Below are 20684 nucleotides of genomic sequence, written 5' to 3'. Positions count from 1 at the left end.
TTCCACTGCCGATATGCCTGATGAGTCTCTACAAAAGGCGAAACATGTCACATAATTGTGGTTGTGGAGGTTCGAATCTTCGGCTTTCCTTTTTCGCTTGCAAACATCATCGGTCATTAAGCTCGACTCCAACGAGAAATGAATTAAAATTAATATTAAAATAGATCTTCGCCCTAATAGGCAACATTTTCAAATGAAGTAAAATATATTCGTTTTCATTCGCAAAAATTTGATAATATAGGAAGAAAAAAGTTTTTTTTTTAATAGACTCCATTTTTGCCCTAAGGCCTTTTTCGGGACATGGGGTTTATTATCTCGAATTCAGTAACACTTACGTACTTTGTTGTTCAGCAAGAAATGTTAAGAACATAATAGCTTTTAATTAAATGCGTAATACGGGCAAGTAGCTTTAACCGTTCCACATATATGGGCCGTCGAAGTCGCCAAATAGCAAAAAAAAAAAAATATAGATTTTCATAACTTCGAGTCCCCAGTACCACGTTTTAACATATTCGAATTGTGCTCAAACTTTGGCAATCTTAAAATCTAACAATACTAAAAGGTTTAGGCGGCTCCCGGCTAAAAATCCGAGATCCATTTGGTCCTTTGAGTTAAAACCAATAACGAAAATATTGAATTTTACATAAAACGTTTGATATTTTATCAAATTTTATATTTTTACATAGCTTAATAATAAAAAAATGGTATTACGATACCATATTTTTATACCCTACACCACACTGTCGTAAATGGTCTCCATAACATAATAATCTGCTGAAAAAATCGACTTTATACGGCCAACAGTCTTAGTTTAGAACACTGTTATGTATTTTTTGATGGTTTTTCCAACTTTAAATGACAATTTTACGACTTTTATGACGATTTTCGGCCAAAATCTGTTTGCATATTTTGCATATTTTTTGCATATTCTGCATATTTTTTGCATATTTTGCATATTTTTTGCATATTTTGCATATTTTTTGCATATTTTGCATATTTTTTGCATATTTTGTGCATATGCAAAATATGCAAATATGCAAAATAAATACGAAATATGACCCTGCCATTGAATTTAGATTTCTTTGAAACGAATTTTGGTCCAATCAGAATCTTCGTATCTTTAATATTAAAAAATATGCAAATATGCAAAATCCGATGTCTAATGATGTGGAAACATAAAAATTGAAAATGTAACGAATTTTCATTCATGTTTTCCAAAATATTCAACCAAATGTGAAAAATTATTAGTTTTTTAAATTCCAATAATTTATAGACATTTCCTTGTTTTGTTTACAAATACAACTGGCAGTAACGTTACAAACAAAAATAAATTCCTTTGTGGTTGTTGTTCGAGTTGTATTTGTTGTAGTATTTACTTTACCTTATATTTGTTCTACCATGAGTAAAAGGGGTAATTGAAATTTTTTTTACTTTTACGGAAAGCCACAGGTTGGATGACCCCAAAGTATGTTTGGACGAAATTCGTTTCACACAATTTGGAGTCGATTTATCCATGTAATATTTTGTCCAAACTTAATCGATTATCGATGAATTTTTCGTATAGAAAATTTCATCGATTATCGATGAATTTTCCCTATAGAAAATTTCATCGATTATCGATGAATTTTCCCTATAGAAAATTTCATCGATTATCGATGAATTTTCCCTATAGAAAATTTTGCTTTTGAACTATTTACTAAGACCAAAATAGCATCTGTTGGCCAGATTAGTTCTATTTATGGCAGTGTCGAGGTAAATATAGTCATTATCTACCTCGAAATTGTAGTTCTGAACGAGTCTACTGGACATCTTGAGTGTTGATAATATAAACTTCGTCTTATCGCCGTTGACTGCCAGACCCACTTTGGCAGACTCTTTTAAATCTTTCCAAAGGTGGCGATTACGGCTCGCATTATTCGACCTATTATGTCAATATCATCTGCGTCTGCCAGTAACATTATATACATATTTATTATATATAGTGCTATTTTTATCTCTGGCCGTATATACATTCGTATCTCGGATGACCTAGGACTTGCTGTTTCCCAGCAAAATCGTGAAAAGCTAAAACAAACTTAAAAAAAAATGTGACCGCGATTTATTTAAAAATCCCTCCAGCGATTTTTATACCCTCAGCATTTATGCTAACTAATTTATGCTAATTGTACACTTTCATACGGGCAAAATATGCCTCATCGAAATAATGGTTTTCGACCCCAAGTATGTTTGGACGAAATGTGTTTCAGACAATTTGGAGTTGATTTAGCCATGTCCGTCTGTCTGGCTGGTTGGTTGGAGCGCACGATAACTCTCGAACGGATCAACCGATTCGGTCCAAAATTTGACTTTCGTAATATTTTGTCCAAACTTAGTTCAAGTTCGAAGATGGATTATATCGGTCCACTCCATCCGGTACCTCCCCCACAAAAGTTCGAAAATGTTCGGAAAATTTGTGCGCACAATAACTGTTGAAGGGAGTAACCGATTTGGTCCATACTTTGCACATCGTGAAATTTCAACCAGACTTAGATGAGGTTCCAATATGGACTCAATCGGTAAACTCCTTCGGGTACTTCCCACACAAAATGTCGGAAAAGTTCAGTTTAGGACCTGCTCTCTAAATGCCTTGGTTTTTGTTGTAACAACTTGCATTCACTGTCCCCCATACGAAGGTACAAATTTCAATAGGGGCAATTCCATACTTCTTGAAAAAAAAAACCTGAAAGTTGAAAAAACCCTTATGACACCATGTGTAGTGTTTGGAGCGCAAGATAATTCTCGAACGGGTATGCCGATTCCGTCCAAAATTTGGCCTTCGTAATATTGTGTCCAAACTTAGTTTAAGTTCGAAGATAAGCCATATCGGTCCACTCCTTCAGGTACCTCCGCCACAAAAGTTCAAAAATGTTGGGAAAAATTGTGCGCACGATAACTCTTGAAGGGAGTGGCCGATTTGGTCCATACTTTACACATCCTAATATATCTACCAGATATAGATCAGGTTCGAATATGGACTATATTTGTCCACTCCATCCGGCACCTCCCACACAAAATTTCGGATAAGTACACTTTAAGACCTGCTATAAAATCACTTTCGTTGCCTCAATTACGATGGCAAAAGTTTTTTCAGGGGCAAGTCCATACTTCTTGAGAAAACAGCCCGAAGGTTGTAAAAACCCCCTATGGCACCTCCATGGTCTATGTCGTTCCATTACTTTAAGTACCTCCTCCGCAAAACGTTTGAACTTTAATCCTAATCAACATTTTTGTCGGTTCATACGCCCAAAATTTTGAAACCCCCTAAATACATAAGTTTTTTGGAAAAAAGTGTTTCAATTTACACAGGCTGAGGGTATATCTCTGTTGGCAAAGTCGACTGATACTTTTTTACTTGTTTTTTGATTTTTCTCATCTATGAACATTGTAGTTTCCGAACCCGCAAAAACTTCCCAGGTAGGCATCTTACATTTAAAAAGTTGGTTCAGGCGCACTGTACCAAAGTTTGATGATGTGATTCTGATTACAACGGTATAATTTCTTTGTACGTGGGTAGGGTCATGCTTCCTGACATTATGTCAAAAAAAGCTCTAACACGTATACGCATGGGATTAAATCGCTTAACAAAACTTATTACCAATGGATAACTCTATGCAACACTGAGAATGCAAACAACTTCTAGTATGGATTTTTTGAAATTACATATTGAGACTACAAAAACCCTAGTAGAGTTTTGTACTGTCAGATCCAGTTCGAATTTTATGGCCACATCTAAAACGGGCTAAAACTACAGTTTTTTACATTTATCGGTCCTTTATCTCAGAAACGATTAGGAATTTGGCCTTGCTGTCCTTGGCAATATTGTAGCACTAAACTAGTAGAACTTATCTTTTGAGCAGACCACATAAGAAAAACTCCATCGTGGGCATCAAAATCGATAAAACATAGAACATTTTACATAATTGCTGAACTTCTGGTCAGTATCAGCTAAACCGTTGGGACTTGAACCAAGTAACAGTTAGCAAAAATATTCTAAATAAAATTCTTAGCAATTCTTCAGAACATTCTGAAACTCTACAATGCTTACTTCATGCTGTTTCAGCAGTATTTTGCATAATATTCTTTACAACCAGTATTTCAAACACAGTTCACACCAACAGTTAATTCTCGCATTTCGGATTTCACCACATTATTGACATATTTATTAAACGTGATTGAGGCATTTTACAATAATGGCATGTTCTGCAGAGTTGTGTATTACAATCCAGCGAATATTTTTCAAAAGGAAATATTAAGAAAAAATTAAAGGTTTTGGAGATACATATGGTGCGAAATGTATACAAATTATGGAAATTTTTGATATTTTATCAAATTTGGGGCAATAAATGTAGTTTTTCGAGTTCATTACTTCTACAAATATGTTATTCTTGTCCTTATCTACAAATTTGCTTCACACGTCAGATGAAGATTCACATAGCATTCAGGGATATAGCCCAGAATTGCTTTAAAAAGTCAATATTAAACAATGTTTAGATGGGGCCATAAAATCCAAGCTGGATTTGACACAACAAAACCCATCAAGAGATTTTGTCGTTTGGGTCTGTACTCTCAAAAAATCCTCAGCTCAAATTGTTTGCACAAGATTAGGTTAAAAATGTTGCACAGTGTAATCACATCCATAAAAAATATTAAGCCCACAGAAAGTTCATTTTGCTTTTTAGAAGCTTTCATGAAACAATAACTGACGGAATGTGAATTTCCGTATGTGACGTTATTGCAGTTTTAACGGCTAACAAACAGAGCAATTTTAAAAAGCAAAAAGCTCTTTGCCCATATGCTTTGTGACGTATAACAATTAGAATGAGAATCAATTTGTATTCCCACGATGAGAGATCATGCGAAACTAAAAACAAAACAGAAACTTGTCGTTGTTATCAATTTGATAACATAATTGTTTACAATTGCTTCTCTTAAATGACTAGTTAAGCTTTTTATATCAGTAGAACGAAAAATCGCCTTGTTTTATTTTCATTGCATTTCTGCGATTCAGTGTGACAACATCGAATTTTCTTATTTAAAACCTTTTTACACAATGAGTTTATACAATGAAGATGAGTTGACAGCTCCGGCATGGATAGATCAGCAATTCATACAAATGGTTTTGTCAAAACACGAAAAGGTGGAAAATGTTGAGGTAAGTGGGGAAATCTAGGGTTAACATCATACACTTTTAGCATAGACCCAAATTTTTTTTATAGTTAATTAATTTAATTCTTCAAAAATTAAAAAAAAAATGTATTATTTTCCAGATTCTCAATTATGAAATGAGTCCCGCCAGCATGAAAGGCGATCATTATGCCAGTATTATGTTCCGTTGTAAAGTGGAATACCGATTGTCGAATGCTGTCGATATTATTAAACGTTCGCTTATTTTGAAAACTTTACCCGTCGAGGAAGATAGCAAGAAAAGAGAATTTCTAATGGATTCAAAATTATTTGAAACCGAAATTAAAATGTATTCCGAAACTTTGCCGAAATTCGAGAAAATCTTAGCTGAATGTGGTGAACCAACAAAATTGTGCGCAAGGTAAGAACAATTTTTTTTTTAATTTTTCTATTTGTGGATATGGTGATTAAAGTGATGAGTGTGGTAAAGTTGTGGAAAATACCAAAAAAGTTAGTTTTCGATTGGGTTTTTGTGATAGTTAATAAAAAATGTTTATATTGGCTGGCTAACAGTGAATAAGAATCGTTTTTTATTGGTAAAAATTGTGAAACTTTCGAAAGGACTTTTTGAAGGGATATTTCAATATTTTTTTAGTAACATCTTAAGGTTTACTTAAAGTAATGAATCGGTCAAGTACTAAGGACAATTTAGGATATCCTTGAATACAGTCAGAGCGTTTGTTTGTTGAATTGTAAATTAAATGAGCTGGCTCACCGTGTTCATATCTGATTTAAGATAAAATCCATTGAAATTAAATTTTTAAATTTCGCATTATAATGTGGGTTGTTTTTATGTCCTTAGCCTTGAAGCTTACACTTCGATACGATCAAAAATGTGCCTCAAATAATGGCTTTGGATCCAAGTTATTTTTTTTTTTTGTGAGAAATCCGTTTAAGACATTTTGGAATTGATTTAGCCCTATCAATTATTAGTATAGAAACAGGAATGCCTGCAGCTTCCAAAGTCACCAATGTTTTAATTTAGCGTGGATACAAACCAAAAAGTGATACCAAGTTCGTACTTTTATTTGTCATCTGATTTACTAACCACGTGGTGTGTCAAATGGAAAAACATATTTATGTGCCTGTACTAAATGCGAACGGATGCCACCGTGGTGCAATGGTATGCACACTAGGGTTATGACTTTTTGACCTTTTTTCTCAAAAATGATTTCCTGTAGTGAGAATGAATGAACTTTTCCCCATTAATGCCAAAAATAACGTTCATTCCATTTAGTTATTATAAAGGGTTACGCACAAACCACTTTGAAAAAAATATATTTTTGAAAAAATATTTTGAAAAAAAAAATTGAATGAATAACCTTTAGCCTATTAATAACTAAAATAACTTTTATTCCATTTAAATATTGAAAAAGGTCACCCACAAACCACTTTCAATTGATATGATATATGGGATACAGTTGGGTACCTAGGGGATGGAAGATACCAAGAAACGGTCCTGACCGGCTTTAACATGGCAAAGCCCAGGATTTATCTCGGTCCCTCTTTCATCTCAAGTGGACACTGACCTCCCCGTGGTGTAAAGGTAGTGAGCTAACATGTGCGGCGCGTTCACCCATAAGAACGTTAAAAACTTGGGTTTGGGCGTCGGGTAAGTAACCCTCCCCTAGAGAAAAGCAGCCTACTATGAAAAAACGACAGAAAAGAAAAACAAACCCCTCTAAAGTTGACGAACCCCGCAAACGTTTTAAGGGCCATGATCTGCGAATCTGCACCTGGAATGTTCGCACTCTTTATAGAGAAGGTGCAGTTTACGCATTGGCAGATGTACTTGAAAAGTACAAGGCCGACATTACTGCCATACAGGAAATACGATGGAACGGAAAAGGCGTCACAACAACACCTAAAGGTGACGCACTGTATTATAGCTGCCATGACACAAAGCATGAGTTTGGTTGGTTTTGTAGTTGGTCGGAGGTTAAAACATCTGGTCTCCAGATTCACCCCGGTGAATGAAAGACTTGCTGCAATTCGATTAAAAGCAAAATTCTTCAACATTAGCTTTATTTGCGCTCATGCTCTCACTGAAGACCACGAACAGACCAAAGATATATTTTACGAGCGCTTAGAAGAAACTTATGACCGTTGCCCTGCCCAGGACATTAACATTATTCTAGGCGATTTTAATGCCAAAATTGGAAAGGAGAATATCTTTGGCCCAACAGTCGGGAAATTCAGTCTCCAAAGTGAAACATCTGACAATGGTATGAGGCTGATAGACTTTGCAGCTGCAAGAAACGTGATAGTTAGCAGTACCAGATTTAATCATCTCAATATTCATAAGGGCACCTGGCTGTCTCCAGATCAAAGAACAAGTAATCAAATTGATCATGTTGTGATAGATGGAAGACAATCATCGAGCGTGTTGGATGTACGATCGTTCCGAGGCGCAAACATTGATTCGGACCACTACCTTGTTGCAGCAAAGGTACGTACCAGATTAAACGTAGCAAACAAAGTGCGAACAGACACAACACGGAAGTTGGACATCGGTAAGCTGCAATCACAACATATAGCCACAGCATATTCCATTCAACTGGCCCAACTGCTTAATCAAAGCACTCCTCGTTAGGATAACATATCAGGACAAAGGCAAAACATTGCCCACTCCATGCAAACAGCCGCAAAATCAGTACTTGGATACCAGAGACCTCCACCAAGGAATCCATAGTATGACCAGGAGTGTCGTGCTGCTACCGAAGAGAAAAATGCGGCATATAGGGCTACTTTACAATCCGTACCAACGCGTAGCGCACGAGGGAGATATCGGGAGAAAAGGAGAGAGGAGAAACGTCTTTTCCGCAGGAAAAAGAGAGAGATTGAAAAGCGGGAGTGTGAACAAATCGAGATGTACAGGAGACAGAATGAAGTCCGAAAATTCTACCAAAGAGTGAAACATAAAACTGATTGCTTTGGTACAGGCACATCCTCCTGTAGAGACCAGCAAGATAATCTGGTAACTGATACAGATAGTGTGCTAAGGATATGAAAAGAACATTTTTCCAAATTGTTGGTATCCAATAGTAGCGAATTCGACGAAGATACAACAGATCCAATCCCAGCAGATGGTATTGAATGTGTACCACCCGGCCAAGGTGAGGTAAAGACAGCAATAAACCGGCTGAAGAATAATAAAGCAGCAGGAGCTGATGGCCTACCAGCCGAGCTGTTTAAAACCGGAGGCGACACGCTGATAAGGTGTATGCATCAGCTAGTTAGCTCCATCTGGCAGGAATAACGCGTACCCGACGATTGGAACCTGAGCATCCTGTGTCCCGTCCATAAGAACGGAGATAAGACTTTATGCTCCAACTAAAGGGGCATAAGTCTTCTCCCTATCGCCTACAAGATAGTGTTAGGTATATTGTGCGAACGACTAAAGCCCATGGTCAACGAAGTAACTGGACCATACCAATGCGGCTTTAGACTTGGCAAGTCCACCATTGACCAGATATTTACCCTGCCGCAAATCCTGGAGAAGACCCAAGAGATGCAGATCGACACCTACCACCTTTTTGTCGATTATAAAGCAGCCTTCGACAGCCCGCTACGTTCAAAGGTATTCCAAGCAATGTCTGAATTTGGTATGCCCGCAAAGCTCATTCGGCTTTGTAAAATGACTCTAACTGACACAAGATCTTCAGTTAAAATAGGAAAGAACCTCTCCGAAGAGTTTTGTACCAAAAGAGGTTTCAGGCAAGGAGACAGCCTTTCGTGTGATCTTTTCAACATCCTGCTAGAAAAGGTTATACGAGAGGCAAACGTCAAAAGAAGTGGCACAATCTACACCAATAGCCACATGTTACTTGCTTATGCTGATGATATAGACATCATGGGACGATCAGTAAAAGAAGTAACCGATACATTTACGAAGATCGAAGGAGAATCTGCTAAAGTGGGTCTGGCGGTAAACGGCGAGAAGACCAAGCTGATGGTGTTGACGCGCAATGCGTCCATTGAGATCGGACCAACTGTGGAAGTTGGTTCCTATAATTTTGATGTATTAAAAGACTTTGTATACCTCGGCATCGCCGTTAACATGGTGATGTATGGTTCCGAAGCCTGGGTACTTGCGCAAGCAGACATGGCAGTGCTTGGCGTGTTTGAGAGAAAAATTCTTCAAAAGATCTACGGACCGATCTGCGTTGACGGTGAATATCGACGTCGTATGAACCACGAGCTGTATCTACTACATATACAACGTTGGCTAGGCCTTATAATAAGAATAAGCGATGATGAACCCGCTAAAAAGGCGTATAAATTCGAGCCACATGGCGGTGCACGCAGAATTGGCAGGCCAAAGAATAGATGGCGCAAACAAGTGGATGATGAGATGACAAGGCGCGGTATTCCAAAAAGCGAAGCACGAAACAGAGAGAATTGGAGATCTTTTCTTAGTTCGGTCTATGGAACAAATGTTCTGTAATGGGCCAGCTAAGTGAGTAAGTATGGGATACTGATATATATTAAATGATATGGCGATAAAATTGGCGAGAAATAAAAGGGTATGTCATTTTGGTTATGTCGTGTGGCTTTAAAGCTTGTTCTGAGTTATGTATGTGCTCAAAGTGACTCCAAAATTGTTTCAAAAAGCATATATAAAAACTTTAAAATTTTTTGTGCGTGAACTTTTTTTTTTATCGAATCACCTTATAATTAAGATTTTATCTAATCTTAGGCAAAAGCTCATCAAAATATGGTACAGGATTATGAGATTGTTAAAAAACAGTCATAACACCCGCCATGCACGTTGAAGGTCGTGTGTTCGATTCCCAGGCCAATCAACATCAAAAATTTTTAACGGTGGCAAAATACCCCTCAGTAATGTTGGCAACATTTCTTGAGTATTTCAGCCATCTAAAACTTATCTACAAGTGGTGTCTTAAGACACGCCGTTTGAGCTCGGCGATAAACAGTATCGAACCTACTGATATGAGCAAAATATGAATCAGAAACAGAAAAAAATTTTAGCCATTTGATAAAAAATTCAAAGATTCAATTAAAAATTTATCGATTTTCCGGCGATAAAAAAATTGTCATATTGACAAAATTCAATAAAATTATTTGATCACAAAGTAAAAATACAACTGATAAAATATTTCACATATTGACAAAAATATTTATCAAAATATTCCACATTGTCAATATGTGAAATATTTTATCAGTTCAATATAAAAAATTGATAAATATTTTAGTCAATATGTGAAATATTTTATCAGTTGTTTTATTGAATTGTGTCAATATGACAATTTTTTATCGACGGAAAATCGATACATTTTTAATTGAATCTTTGAATTTTTTTTATCAAATGGCTAAAATTTTTTTTTCTGTGCAGGTGGGTAGACTTCCCTCATATCAATGAGTGAACCTCGATTCATATTTTGCTCATATCAGTAGGTTCCATACTGTTTATCGCCGAGTCCGAACGGCTTGTCTTAAGACACCAATTGTAGAGAAGCTTTAGATAATTTTATCGAATTTCGTCACTATGATAATTTTTTATCGCCGGATTTTTGTGATGATAGTGGACCAATTATTGCTAAATGCGAACAATGGCAGCACTGTCAGTTACCTGTATTCCTTCTTTTATGCTACTTCCATCCGTTTGTCTGTCTTCATAGTGCGCACAATAACTCTTGAAGGAATTTACCGATAATGTTCCAAAAATTCATTCGTAATATTTAAAATAAAAACTCTGTTTCAATACATTAACCTGTTTGTGGGTACACCATATTATGGTGTTTAACAAAGTGTGGTGCATACTTTTAGGCAATCAAAAAACATAATACAAATAGCAATGCCATTAAAATAAAAATCCTTTTATTTCCATTACAGTTTATTCTACCACGCTTTGGAGCCTCATAAAATCCTCATTATGGAAGATCTTTGTGAATTGGGTTACAATACGGTGCGTGGTCGTTATTTAACAGAGGACGAACTTCAGCTTGTCTACACGAAATTAGCAAAAATACATGCTGTCTCATATATGTTAGGGCAAAGTGGGGAGGAGCAGGATCACGAATCAGTGGCTCAGTATCAAGATGGCTTCATGACAATTAGTACACCAATGATGAAAGATATGATGTCCTATGGCGTGAAACATTTTATGGATTTGCTCACATCGAGAGAGGAATTTGCCATCTATGTGGATAAAGTTAAAGTGACATTCAATGAAATGGAAGCGGCTTGTAAAGATCTATTTAATGTCTATAAAATGAACGGTGATAAGGGTGATGATATATTTGTCCTCAATCATGGTGATTTTCATATGCGTAACATGATGTTCAAATTCAACACTGAGGAGCGTATTGAAGATGTGATGATGGTCGATTATCAAATAAGTTGTTATGCCCCATCATGTATTGATTTGATTTATTCACAATTTATGCTGATGAGCCCAGAGCTGAGAATGCAACGTCATCGTTTAATGCGTTTCTATTTCGGGGAGTTTGTGAGGATTTTAAAGAAATTGAATTTCAATGGAAAGTTGCCCAAATATTCACAATTTCAACAATCGACATTGAAATATCGTCATTTTGGTAAGTTGGAAATGTAACGATTTTCTACAAGCATAGAAGAAAGGAATATGATCGGAGCAAACATATTTTGAGAGCAAAATAGGATATTAGACAGACATAAGACAACATAAAATATGTCAACATACATTGAAATCCTAAATATGAGAATAAACTGTCCATGTTTGAAATACAAATTTTAATAAATATTTTTTTTTAAGTTTTTACATATTAACAATGCCTCTTGTGCTATAAATATGTTTGTTCTGACCATATACCTTCTTTTTTCTTGAATTTTAATTAAAATTGTATCAAATTTTATAATATAATTTTTTTTTAATTTTCAGTTATGTATTGTATGGGTGTCCTGTTACCTCTGGTCTTAGGCTTTCTGGCTAAACCAGCTGAGGATTTAAAAGATGTTGACACAGCAAAATTGCCTGAAAATCCCGATCTAAATGCTCATTTATATTTAGCGCCAGAAGTTGTTGAAGAAGTTCGCAATTTTATGCCTCTATTATTGAACGAAGGTTATCTCGATTAGTTCGTGACAAATGTTTACCTAGTCATCATGATAAGACGTGTTGGGCATGTGAAGTGTTGGGTATGTGAAGTGTTGGGAAATGTAAATGCTTTGAGAATTACTTTAATTTTTTACAACATGATAATGTTTTAAAGTTTTAAATCATGATATTTTTATGGTGAATCATTTGTTCACATATTTAGATAATTTACGAATTTAAATAAATAAAAATGTTTAAAATTTATAAAAGAATTACTATATAAAAAATAATGGCTAGATTTTAAAGAAATTTATTCAGGACAAATATTTTTTTGCTTGAGTCCTAGACTTAATTTCTATTAGAAAAAAATATAAAAGTTGAAACCCATAAAATGGTTAACAGGGAACTTTTTCCACCAAATGGAAACTAAAAACGTGTTTTTCCTCGAAATTACGTGTTTAAAACGGTGCCAACTCTAGCTCAAAAACTAATAATCCGGTTGTCATATAATTTTGTGGGCTTATTAAGGACATCAAAAACTAGTCCATCATCAATCTACTTTATTTTGAAAAAAAAAAATGTTGCCCGTTTTTTTTGACCAAAATACGTCAGTTTTTTAAGCAAAAAATTGAAATTTTGATTTTTGTTTCCACCATCTCCGTAAAACCTAATACAGTATAATCTCGATAATCCGGACACCACATGTTTAAGCGGTGTCCGGATTATCGAATTGTCCGGATTACCGAGTAATAACAAAAGCATATAATATTGTACTTTTAAATCATTAATAATGAACTTTTACTAGATAATAACCTGATATTTAGGGCAAACAAATCCATATTAAGCAAATATTATGGTTTCGAAAATTTTAAGACCGGAAACAGCTTCCCTGGCTACCAAATTACATAATTAAGTGACTTTTGCAGATTACTTAAACCATCTAAAACTTATCTACAACTGGTGTATATTTATGCATAGGTTTTTAAGAATATGAACTTTGTAGCCCTTGTTCATGCATATATTGATTTCCCTGGTCTACGGGATTTCCCTGACTCGCGACAGAACTTCAGAATTCAAATTCACTTATCTCATTATGGGGAATGTTTCTATGAACATCACCCAATGACTTCATCTCGTCGACGAAATCAAAAACAAACATTGTTTTATAGAAATGTTATAGCTAACGAATAAGACAAACTGCAATACAACAATCCTTAGTTACCGGTGATTTTGAATGCTAAATAATGAAAATAAAAGGGGCCATACTACTTGCTTTTAAATTTATTGAAATTCCTATATAAGAACTATACTCTCTTCTTTGTTTAGTTATAAATCCCAAAGAAAACTAACCTATTACTCCCAACTCTTCAAAATATTTAAACACTTCTAGGTAAAATATCCTTGGAATACATTACATGCCCTAAGCAACTCTCTCACTAATAGGAGGGCTAATGAACCAATTCCTTTACAGGTAAGGACCACTTAACGTAGATTTTTCAGGGAAGAAGACTATCAACCATAGGTTTTAAATACTGTAGCTTATCATAGCTAGTCATAAATGGTTGAACAATATGACAATTATTTGACAGATTCAGATATTTAAGTCCACATTGGCTGTACAACTGAGTTGACAGTAGATATCTAGTAAGTTGAGATTTGGACTGAAAACTTTGAAAAACTTAAATTTTCTTATTAATACACCAATTGCTATTGTTAAGAACGAAAACGTCAATGAAATAAATAAGAATCTAATGATCAAGATAGGAAAAAAATATTGATGTCCGGATTATCGAGGTAAGAAAAATATGTGATGTCGGGGTTACCGAGTCTACAATGTAAAAAATTCTAGTGTCCGGATTACCGCGTTGTCCGGATTAACGAGTGTCCGGTTTATCGAGACTATACTGTACTTTTTAAAAAATCGGTCGATGAAGGACTAGATCTTTATGTTCTTAATAAGCATACAAAAATATATGATAATCGGCTTATTCGTTTTCGAGCTAGAGTTGGCACCTCAAAACACTTCAATTAAAACATGGTTTGGTAGATGGTCAATTGCCACAAAACTACTTAATATTTTTCAACTAAAAAATTCAGAAAGTAGATTAAGATTTGCTCTTTCAGATGAAAAAAAAAAAACATATACTAAAATTTTTCATATTTTTCTTGGAAAAAATTCATGAAAAATTGTTTTTATTGGGCTTTACAACTGGGGGTCACACCTTAAAAACGCGTGTTCTTTACCAGTAAAATATCCCCCACATGCTGCGGGTGTGGTATTGTTTTTTTTGGTTAATTTTTAATTATTAAGTATATATAAATAATAAATAAATTAATTAATACTGCCAATAGATATGCACATAGAAGCAAGTGTGGCTTATAATGCTTCAATGGTACTAGGAATGTGGAGAGAGAGAGTGTACGGACATATCTTCGTGCTTCACAAACTACCGAGAGAGATCGCAATAAATGCAGATTACTTCACTACGCAATGACCTTTGAGACAAATTTCCAAACAGCAAAGAATAGTATGTATAATGAATCAGCACTGACGGATTACGACATCAAGGTGTACACGGACGGGCCTAAGATGAAAAGTAGAGTCGTACAGTGCACAATGGTTCAGGAATCGATTTTCCTGGCCAAAAATCAAAATTTTGTTTTGTCAAAGATATTTATTTTCTATATTATTTTCTAAGGAAACCAAAAAAATAGGTCAAAATATTGCAAGGTGTGGGCGTGGTGTGCCCCTAAAGACGAACATTTTCCTCATTTTTGGGAAATACGTAATTATTGCAAATTTCTGGAGAAAGACGTAGCTATTTCTCGGAAACTATAACATATGTTGTGTTCATTGTTTTTTTGTAAGGTAGGCAGGATTGTAGCCTTTAAATATCGTTTTAGTAAATAATCGTATTGTTTACACAACATGATCTATTTTATTTTTCCTCCGATACTAACTTTTATGAAGTTCCAAATTTAGTGGACTAGAACTTTTGTGGAACAACATGGAACAAAGTTCTGTTTTCACAGAAAGATGCCCGAGAGTCTCCTCTTTTAGCCCATATATACTTTTGTACCCGTCCCGTTCCGTCCGTTTAACACTTTTTTCAATTTATTGAAATTACATGGTTAAAATTGTGTGTTTTTCTATACTTTTTCCATATGAATTACAGCTTTTTGATACAAATTAAAATTTGTTTGAGTATATGAGTTTTTATACGAGTTATATAAGTTTTATAAAACCCCAAGGAGTATTTTTTTAATTTTTGAAAAAATTCAAATTTTTTTGTAATTTTTTTTTTAAATTTTTTGGAAAATGTTTTTTTTCGAAATTTTTTTTTTGATTTTTTTTTTAGTTTTTTGGTGATTTTATTGTTTATTTGTTGGTGTTTGACCATCATTAATACATAGGAAGATATAAAAACCACAACAAAACACGCATATTTTGATGAAAAATAGTTTAAAAAACCCAAAAGTTTAATTTTGACCTTGAATTTCTCTGCAACTGCCACACCGAATTTGACCGCCTATGATTCGTCTGAAAGCTGATTGTGTTATCTGTCTAACAAAAAAAGAATTTTGAAAATATCTCTATCCGTTCAAAAGTTACAGAATTTTGACCAGGAAAAACCCATTCTGAACCACTGTGCAGTGGTCCCATTTGTATGGAAAGGAGAGCCATAAATAGTTTTAATGGAGTTATCGCCTCGAAATTTGAAACACAGAGTTGCAACGAGCCAAAAAGATAGGAAAAATAAGGGGAGTAGGTCCATATTTGGGTACAGACCCCAAACATAATATATATTCTTGATCAGCGTGCAATTCTACATCGATATAGCCATGTCCGCCCGTCTGTGGAAATCACTCTAGCGTCCGAACGGATTGACGTAGGTGGATGAAATTTTGGGAAAATCTATTATATGTACGTAGGACTTTTGGTATTGAAAGCGGGCTATGTAGATCCACGCTTTCGTATAGCGCCCATACAAATTGACGCGTCGTCGTTTTAAGGAATTTTTAAGATATTTGTCCCATTTTATCACCGAATTGGTTGTAATTTGGTATTTTGTGTCTAAAGAGGCCAAAAAACATTCCTACCAAAGTTGGTTTATATGTAGGTCCACGTTTTGATATAGTCCCCATATAAAGGACGCGTCATTTTTAAATATTTTGAATGTATTAGTCCCATTTGAGAACAAAGTTGGTTGTAACATTGTATTTTGTGTTTTCAGAGGCTGCGAAACATTTCTATGATAAAATGTTTATATAGATCCACGTTTTGATATAGCCCCCATAGGACGATATCTCCCGATTTTCGGTATTTTGAAGTTTTTGGCCTCATTATCACACCTAGATGGCTGAAATTTGGTATTTAGTCTTCGTTGGTGGTATAAAACTTTCCCCCAGAAATTTGTAGGTATAGGTGCATGCCATCATATAGCCCCCATAGAACGATACCTTCGATTTTCGGTATTTTGAAGGTTGTGGCCACATTAATCCACCGAAATGGCTGAAATTTGTGGTGGAGGGTATAAAAAGTTCAGCTCGACCGAACTTAACGCTTTTCCTATTTGTTACTAATTAACGTGGTATAAGGGGAATAACTTACAGGGTGGCAGATGGCGGCAGCTGAAATTTTTTTATTATAAACTATAAATTTTCCCCTGTATTACACAAATGTTCACAACATTGGTAAAACTCATCATAATTTAATACGAGTAGTAATTATAATAAAAAAATAAAAGTACCAGAAAAAGTAGTTTATAAAGAATTTATTTTTTAGGAAGGAAACGAATTATGGATATTTTTTTTTTCGTAAAAACATTTTGGAAATTGTATATTTACCTCTTAATTTTTTATAATGTCACTCATAGACTACGAATCCCTTGCGGATGTATTTTACGTTTTTAAGGTACCACATACAAGCCCCATTTTGCATATTAAAAAATTAAATTGAAAAAAATAATACTTGATATTTAAAATTTACTATTTAAAATTTACTAATTAAAATTTACTATTCATTTAGAGACATTTTAGAGACTACGCATTTCATTCACAATCAAATCTGTCGCCATAAATTTTTCAAACAGTGTGAGTCGGTTCGGGAGTCTTCTCGGAAGAAGCAAACTTATCTATATCAACAAAACTACCTGAGGACTGTAGTGAAAAAAGACTTGAAAACTAGTATGAGTATCCTCAAATGAACTCCCAAAGGCATCAGTCGCAACACCAATGGGAGTAGTAGATATCTTCAAATAATATCTATCCCGAGCAGAGATCAAATGGAACAAGACTAAAACACGTCAAATATCAAAATCTACACTGCCTCTGCCACATCGATCAAAAATCGATTTTAGTCAGAGGATATAAAACTACAAGCAAAACTTTTGATAGCGAGAGAAGAGTAAGGTTTGAATTTGCTTTTTGTGTTGCCTTGGTAAATTTGACTTGCACGAAATTCCATATTTACAAGTTGACACTACTTACTTACTTAGCTGGCCAATTACAGAATATTTGTTCTATAAGCCGAAGTAAGAAAAGACCTCCAATTCTCTCTATTTGTAGCTTCGCTCTCTGGAATACCGCGCCTTTTCATCACTTCTTCCACTTGGTTTTTCCATCGATTCCTTGATCTGCCAATTCTGTGTGCACCGCCATGTGCAATGTATTCATACGCCTTTTTAGCGGGTTCATCATCGCTCATTCTTATGATATGGCCTAGCCAACGCAATCGTTGCATCTCGATACAGGGATGTCAACTGTTCTGAGGTAAAAATCGCTACAGCCACATACGCACCATAGGTTTGTAGCGATTTTTACATTGAAACAGTTGACATTCCTGCTTAAACAGTGGTTTTTGTACGTCAAAAATCACCACAAGTAGCGGGAAAACCACTAATTTGGCATCTCTGTCTCGTAAAATATATCTTTGGTCTGTTCGTCCTTTTCTTCAGTGGGAGCATGAGCGCAAATAAAGCTGATGTTGAAGAATTTAGCTTTTATTCGAATTGCAGCAAGTCATTCATTCACTGGGGTGAAGCTGCATATCAGCTGTTTTAGTCTCCGACTAACTACGAATCCGCTACCAAACTCATGCTATGACACAACCAAGCTGCCATGACGCAGCTATAATACAGTGCGTCACCTTTAGGTGTTGTTGTGACGCCTTTCCCGTTCCATCGTATTTCCTGTATGGCAGTAATATCGGCTTTGTACTTTTCAAGTACGTCTGCCAATGCGAAGACTGCATCTTCTCTATAAAGAGTGCGAACATTCCAGGTGCAGATTCGCAGATCATGGTCCTTAAATCGTTTGCGGGGTTCGTCAACTTTAGAGGGGTTTGTTTTTCTTTTCTTTCGTTTTTTCATAGTAGGCTGTTTTTCTAGGGGAGAGTTACTAACCCGACGCCCAAACCCAAGTTTTTAACGTTCTTGTGGGAGAACGCGCGGCACATGTTAGCTCACTACCTTTAACGGATGTTAAAAGCAGTTCCCCAAGCTAACACCACGGGGAGTTCAGTGTCCACTTGAGATGAAAGAGGGACCAAGATAAATCCTGGGCTTTGCCATGTTAAAACCGGTCAGGACCGTTCCTTGGTATCTTCCATCCCCTACGTCACCCATACAAGTTGACAACATAAATAAATTTCGTATTTACTCTTTGACATAAATATTTTGTTTTCCAGTAAATAATTTTGTTCTAGGTTATTATTTTTTAAATTGAGTAATAAAAATACTGTACGTATTTACAGTAGCAATGACGATGAATTTATATTATTGATTGGGCGCCAAAGTACTCAAACTAGCAAAATATGGTCAACTTATTGCTTGTGTCAAGTCTTCTGAAAACAATAGATATTATTTATTAAAAATAGTGACAAAACTAATAACTAGTTGCTTCCATATTTATTATAACAAAAAAGTCTATAATTGTGTTGATTTACTTTGCAAAATGTAAGGGGCAGGTTTTGTAGTCAATGCAATGATAAAAATATTGTAAAGCAAAGAGAAGACGGACGTATCAAGTAATGATATGAAAAATATGAACATATGAGATAATTATTAAAAGGTAGAATTATTTTTAGTTTCTCAAAATAGTCTTGGCATTAACAATATATTGATTTTTTCTGTTGGCTTTTTGGAATGGTAAGAACATTATCTACATACTCGTACGTACGTATATATACGCGACCCCTTTTCTCAACAATAAAATTTACCCCAATTAATCTCGTATCAAATCCAAAATACGTTTGTTCTATTTTCTACTTCCAAAAAACTCACAGAATGATAATTGAAAAAAGAAATGAAAGTAATTTCACTTTTTTCTTTTTCTAAAAATCATCATAAAATCGAAAGTTTTCTTTAATGCCATTGTTCTATCTATCTGTCCATATGATGGATGTTTCTAATTACTAATTAACAAAAATTAACAACTCATGTTGCTACTGCATTTAAGATTTTTTTCTTGTCACAACTAAGAAACATTTTAAACATTTACAACAAACTTCGTGTTCTGTTGAAAACATCATCTTTATGGCCGGGCCGTATTTGAAGACAATTTGTTGACAAAATTCCCAAAAACAGAAAGCCATTTGTCATGGCTAAAGTTTAGAGTTTTGTTAATTGTGCTGCAGACCCACAAAAAAGTTAAGCTACAACTGCCATCAGCAACGCCAAGATGAACAACATGGCAAGTCATGTTAAATGTCCACCACTTAGTCGTCTTTAACACACCACCACTCACTCACTCGGACTGACTGTCTGCCACACACTTAACACCCCAACCTATCAATAATGACGGCTAACATCGATATTTTTTGGTCATTCCGCCGATAACATGCCACCACTGTAATTTGGCCAACATAGCCAAGATCTGCAAAAAAAGAAATATTTTATGTATGCAGGTATTTCACAGAGAGAAGGAGTTGCAGATTTCAAGTGTGTTTCAAATAAGCCTGAAATTGTTTACAAAACTAAATACAAATCAACAAAATGACCATAAATGTCCAGAATACAAATTCATATTGGTCAAGTCGTTGTTAAGTGATTCAATAGCAACAACAAGAAAAAAAACGATGTTGAAATGTCATTTAATCAGCCCGTGGGGGTATAACTGCGAAGAAAAACCAAAAACCTGATGAAATCACTAAAAGCTTTAATGGGGAAATTCAACTCAATTAAAATTCTAATAAATCCGGAAAATTCTATCTTTGGGGTGGTTTCTTTGAAAGTCGTTACACCTCCCCAGCATAGATAATCATTAACATAGGTTCCGCAAGCAGCATAGTATTGATATCATTGGACCTAACTAAAGCTTTTGATACGGTCAGTCATGCTAAGCTGTTCAGGAATGTCGAAAATACCATACTACGGCCTTTTGAAACGTTGTATCACCAACTATATGTGTGGTCGGCAGTTAT

The 20684-nt window shown here is 35.1% G+C and overlaps 1 protein-coding gene across 1 annotated transcript; it reads left to right on the top strand.

Annotated features, from left to right (window-relative positions):
- Positions 1-5022: 5022 nt before the first annotated feature.
- Positions 5023-12531, top strand: LOC141394596 (uncharacterized). Its single transcript, XM_073969278.1, has 4 exons — positions 5023-5191; positions 5307-5584; positions 11080-11783; positions 12107-12531. Exons 1-4 carry the CDS (start codon positions 5090-5092, stop codon positions 12301-12303), a joined length of 1281 nt encoding a protein of 426 aa, XP_073825379.1. The 5' UTR covers positions 5023-5089; the 3' UTR covers positions 12304-12531.
- Positions 12532-20684: the final 8153 nt, after the last annotated feature.

Source organism: Musca autumnalis, unplaced genomic scaffold, assembly GCF_047663935.1.
Source record: "Musca autumnalis isolate F117 unplaced genomic scaffold, ASM4766393v1 scaffold_1, whole genome shotgun sequence".
Lineage (NCBI taxonomy): Eukaryota > Metazoa > Arthropoda > Insecta > Diptera > Muscidae > Musca > Musca autumnalis.
The sequence above is the reverse complement of the archived record's forward strand: the minus strand, read 5'-3'. Positions and strand labels throughout refer to the sequence as shown.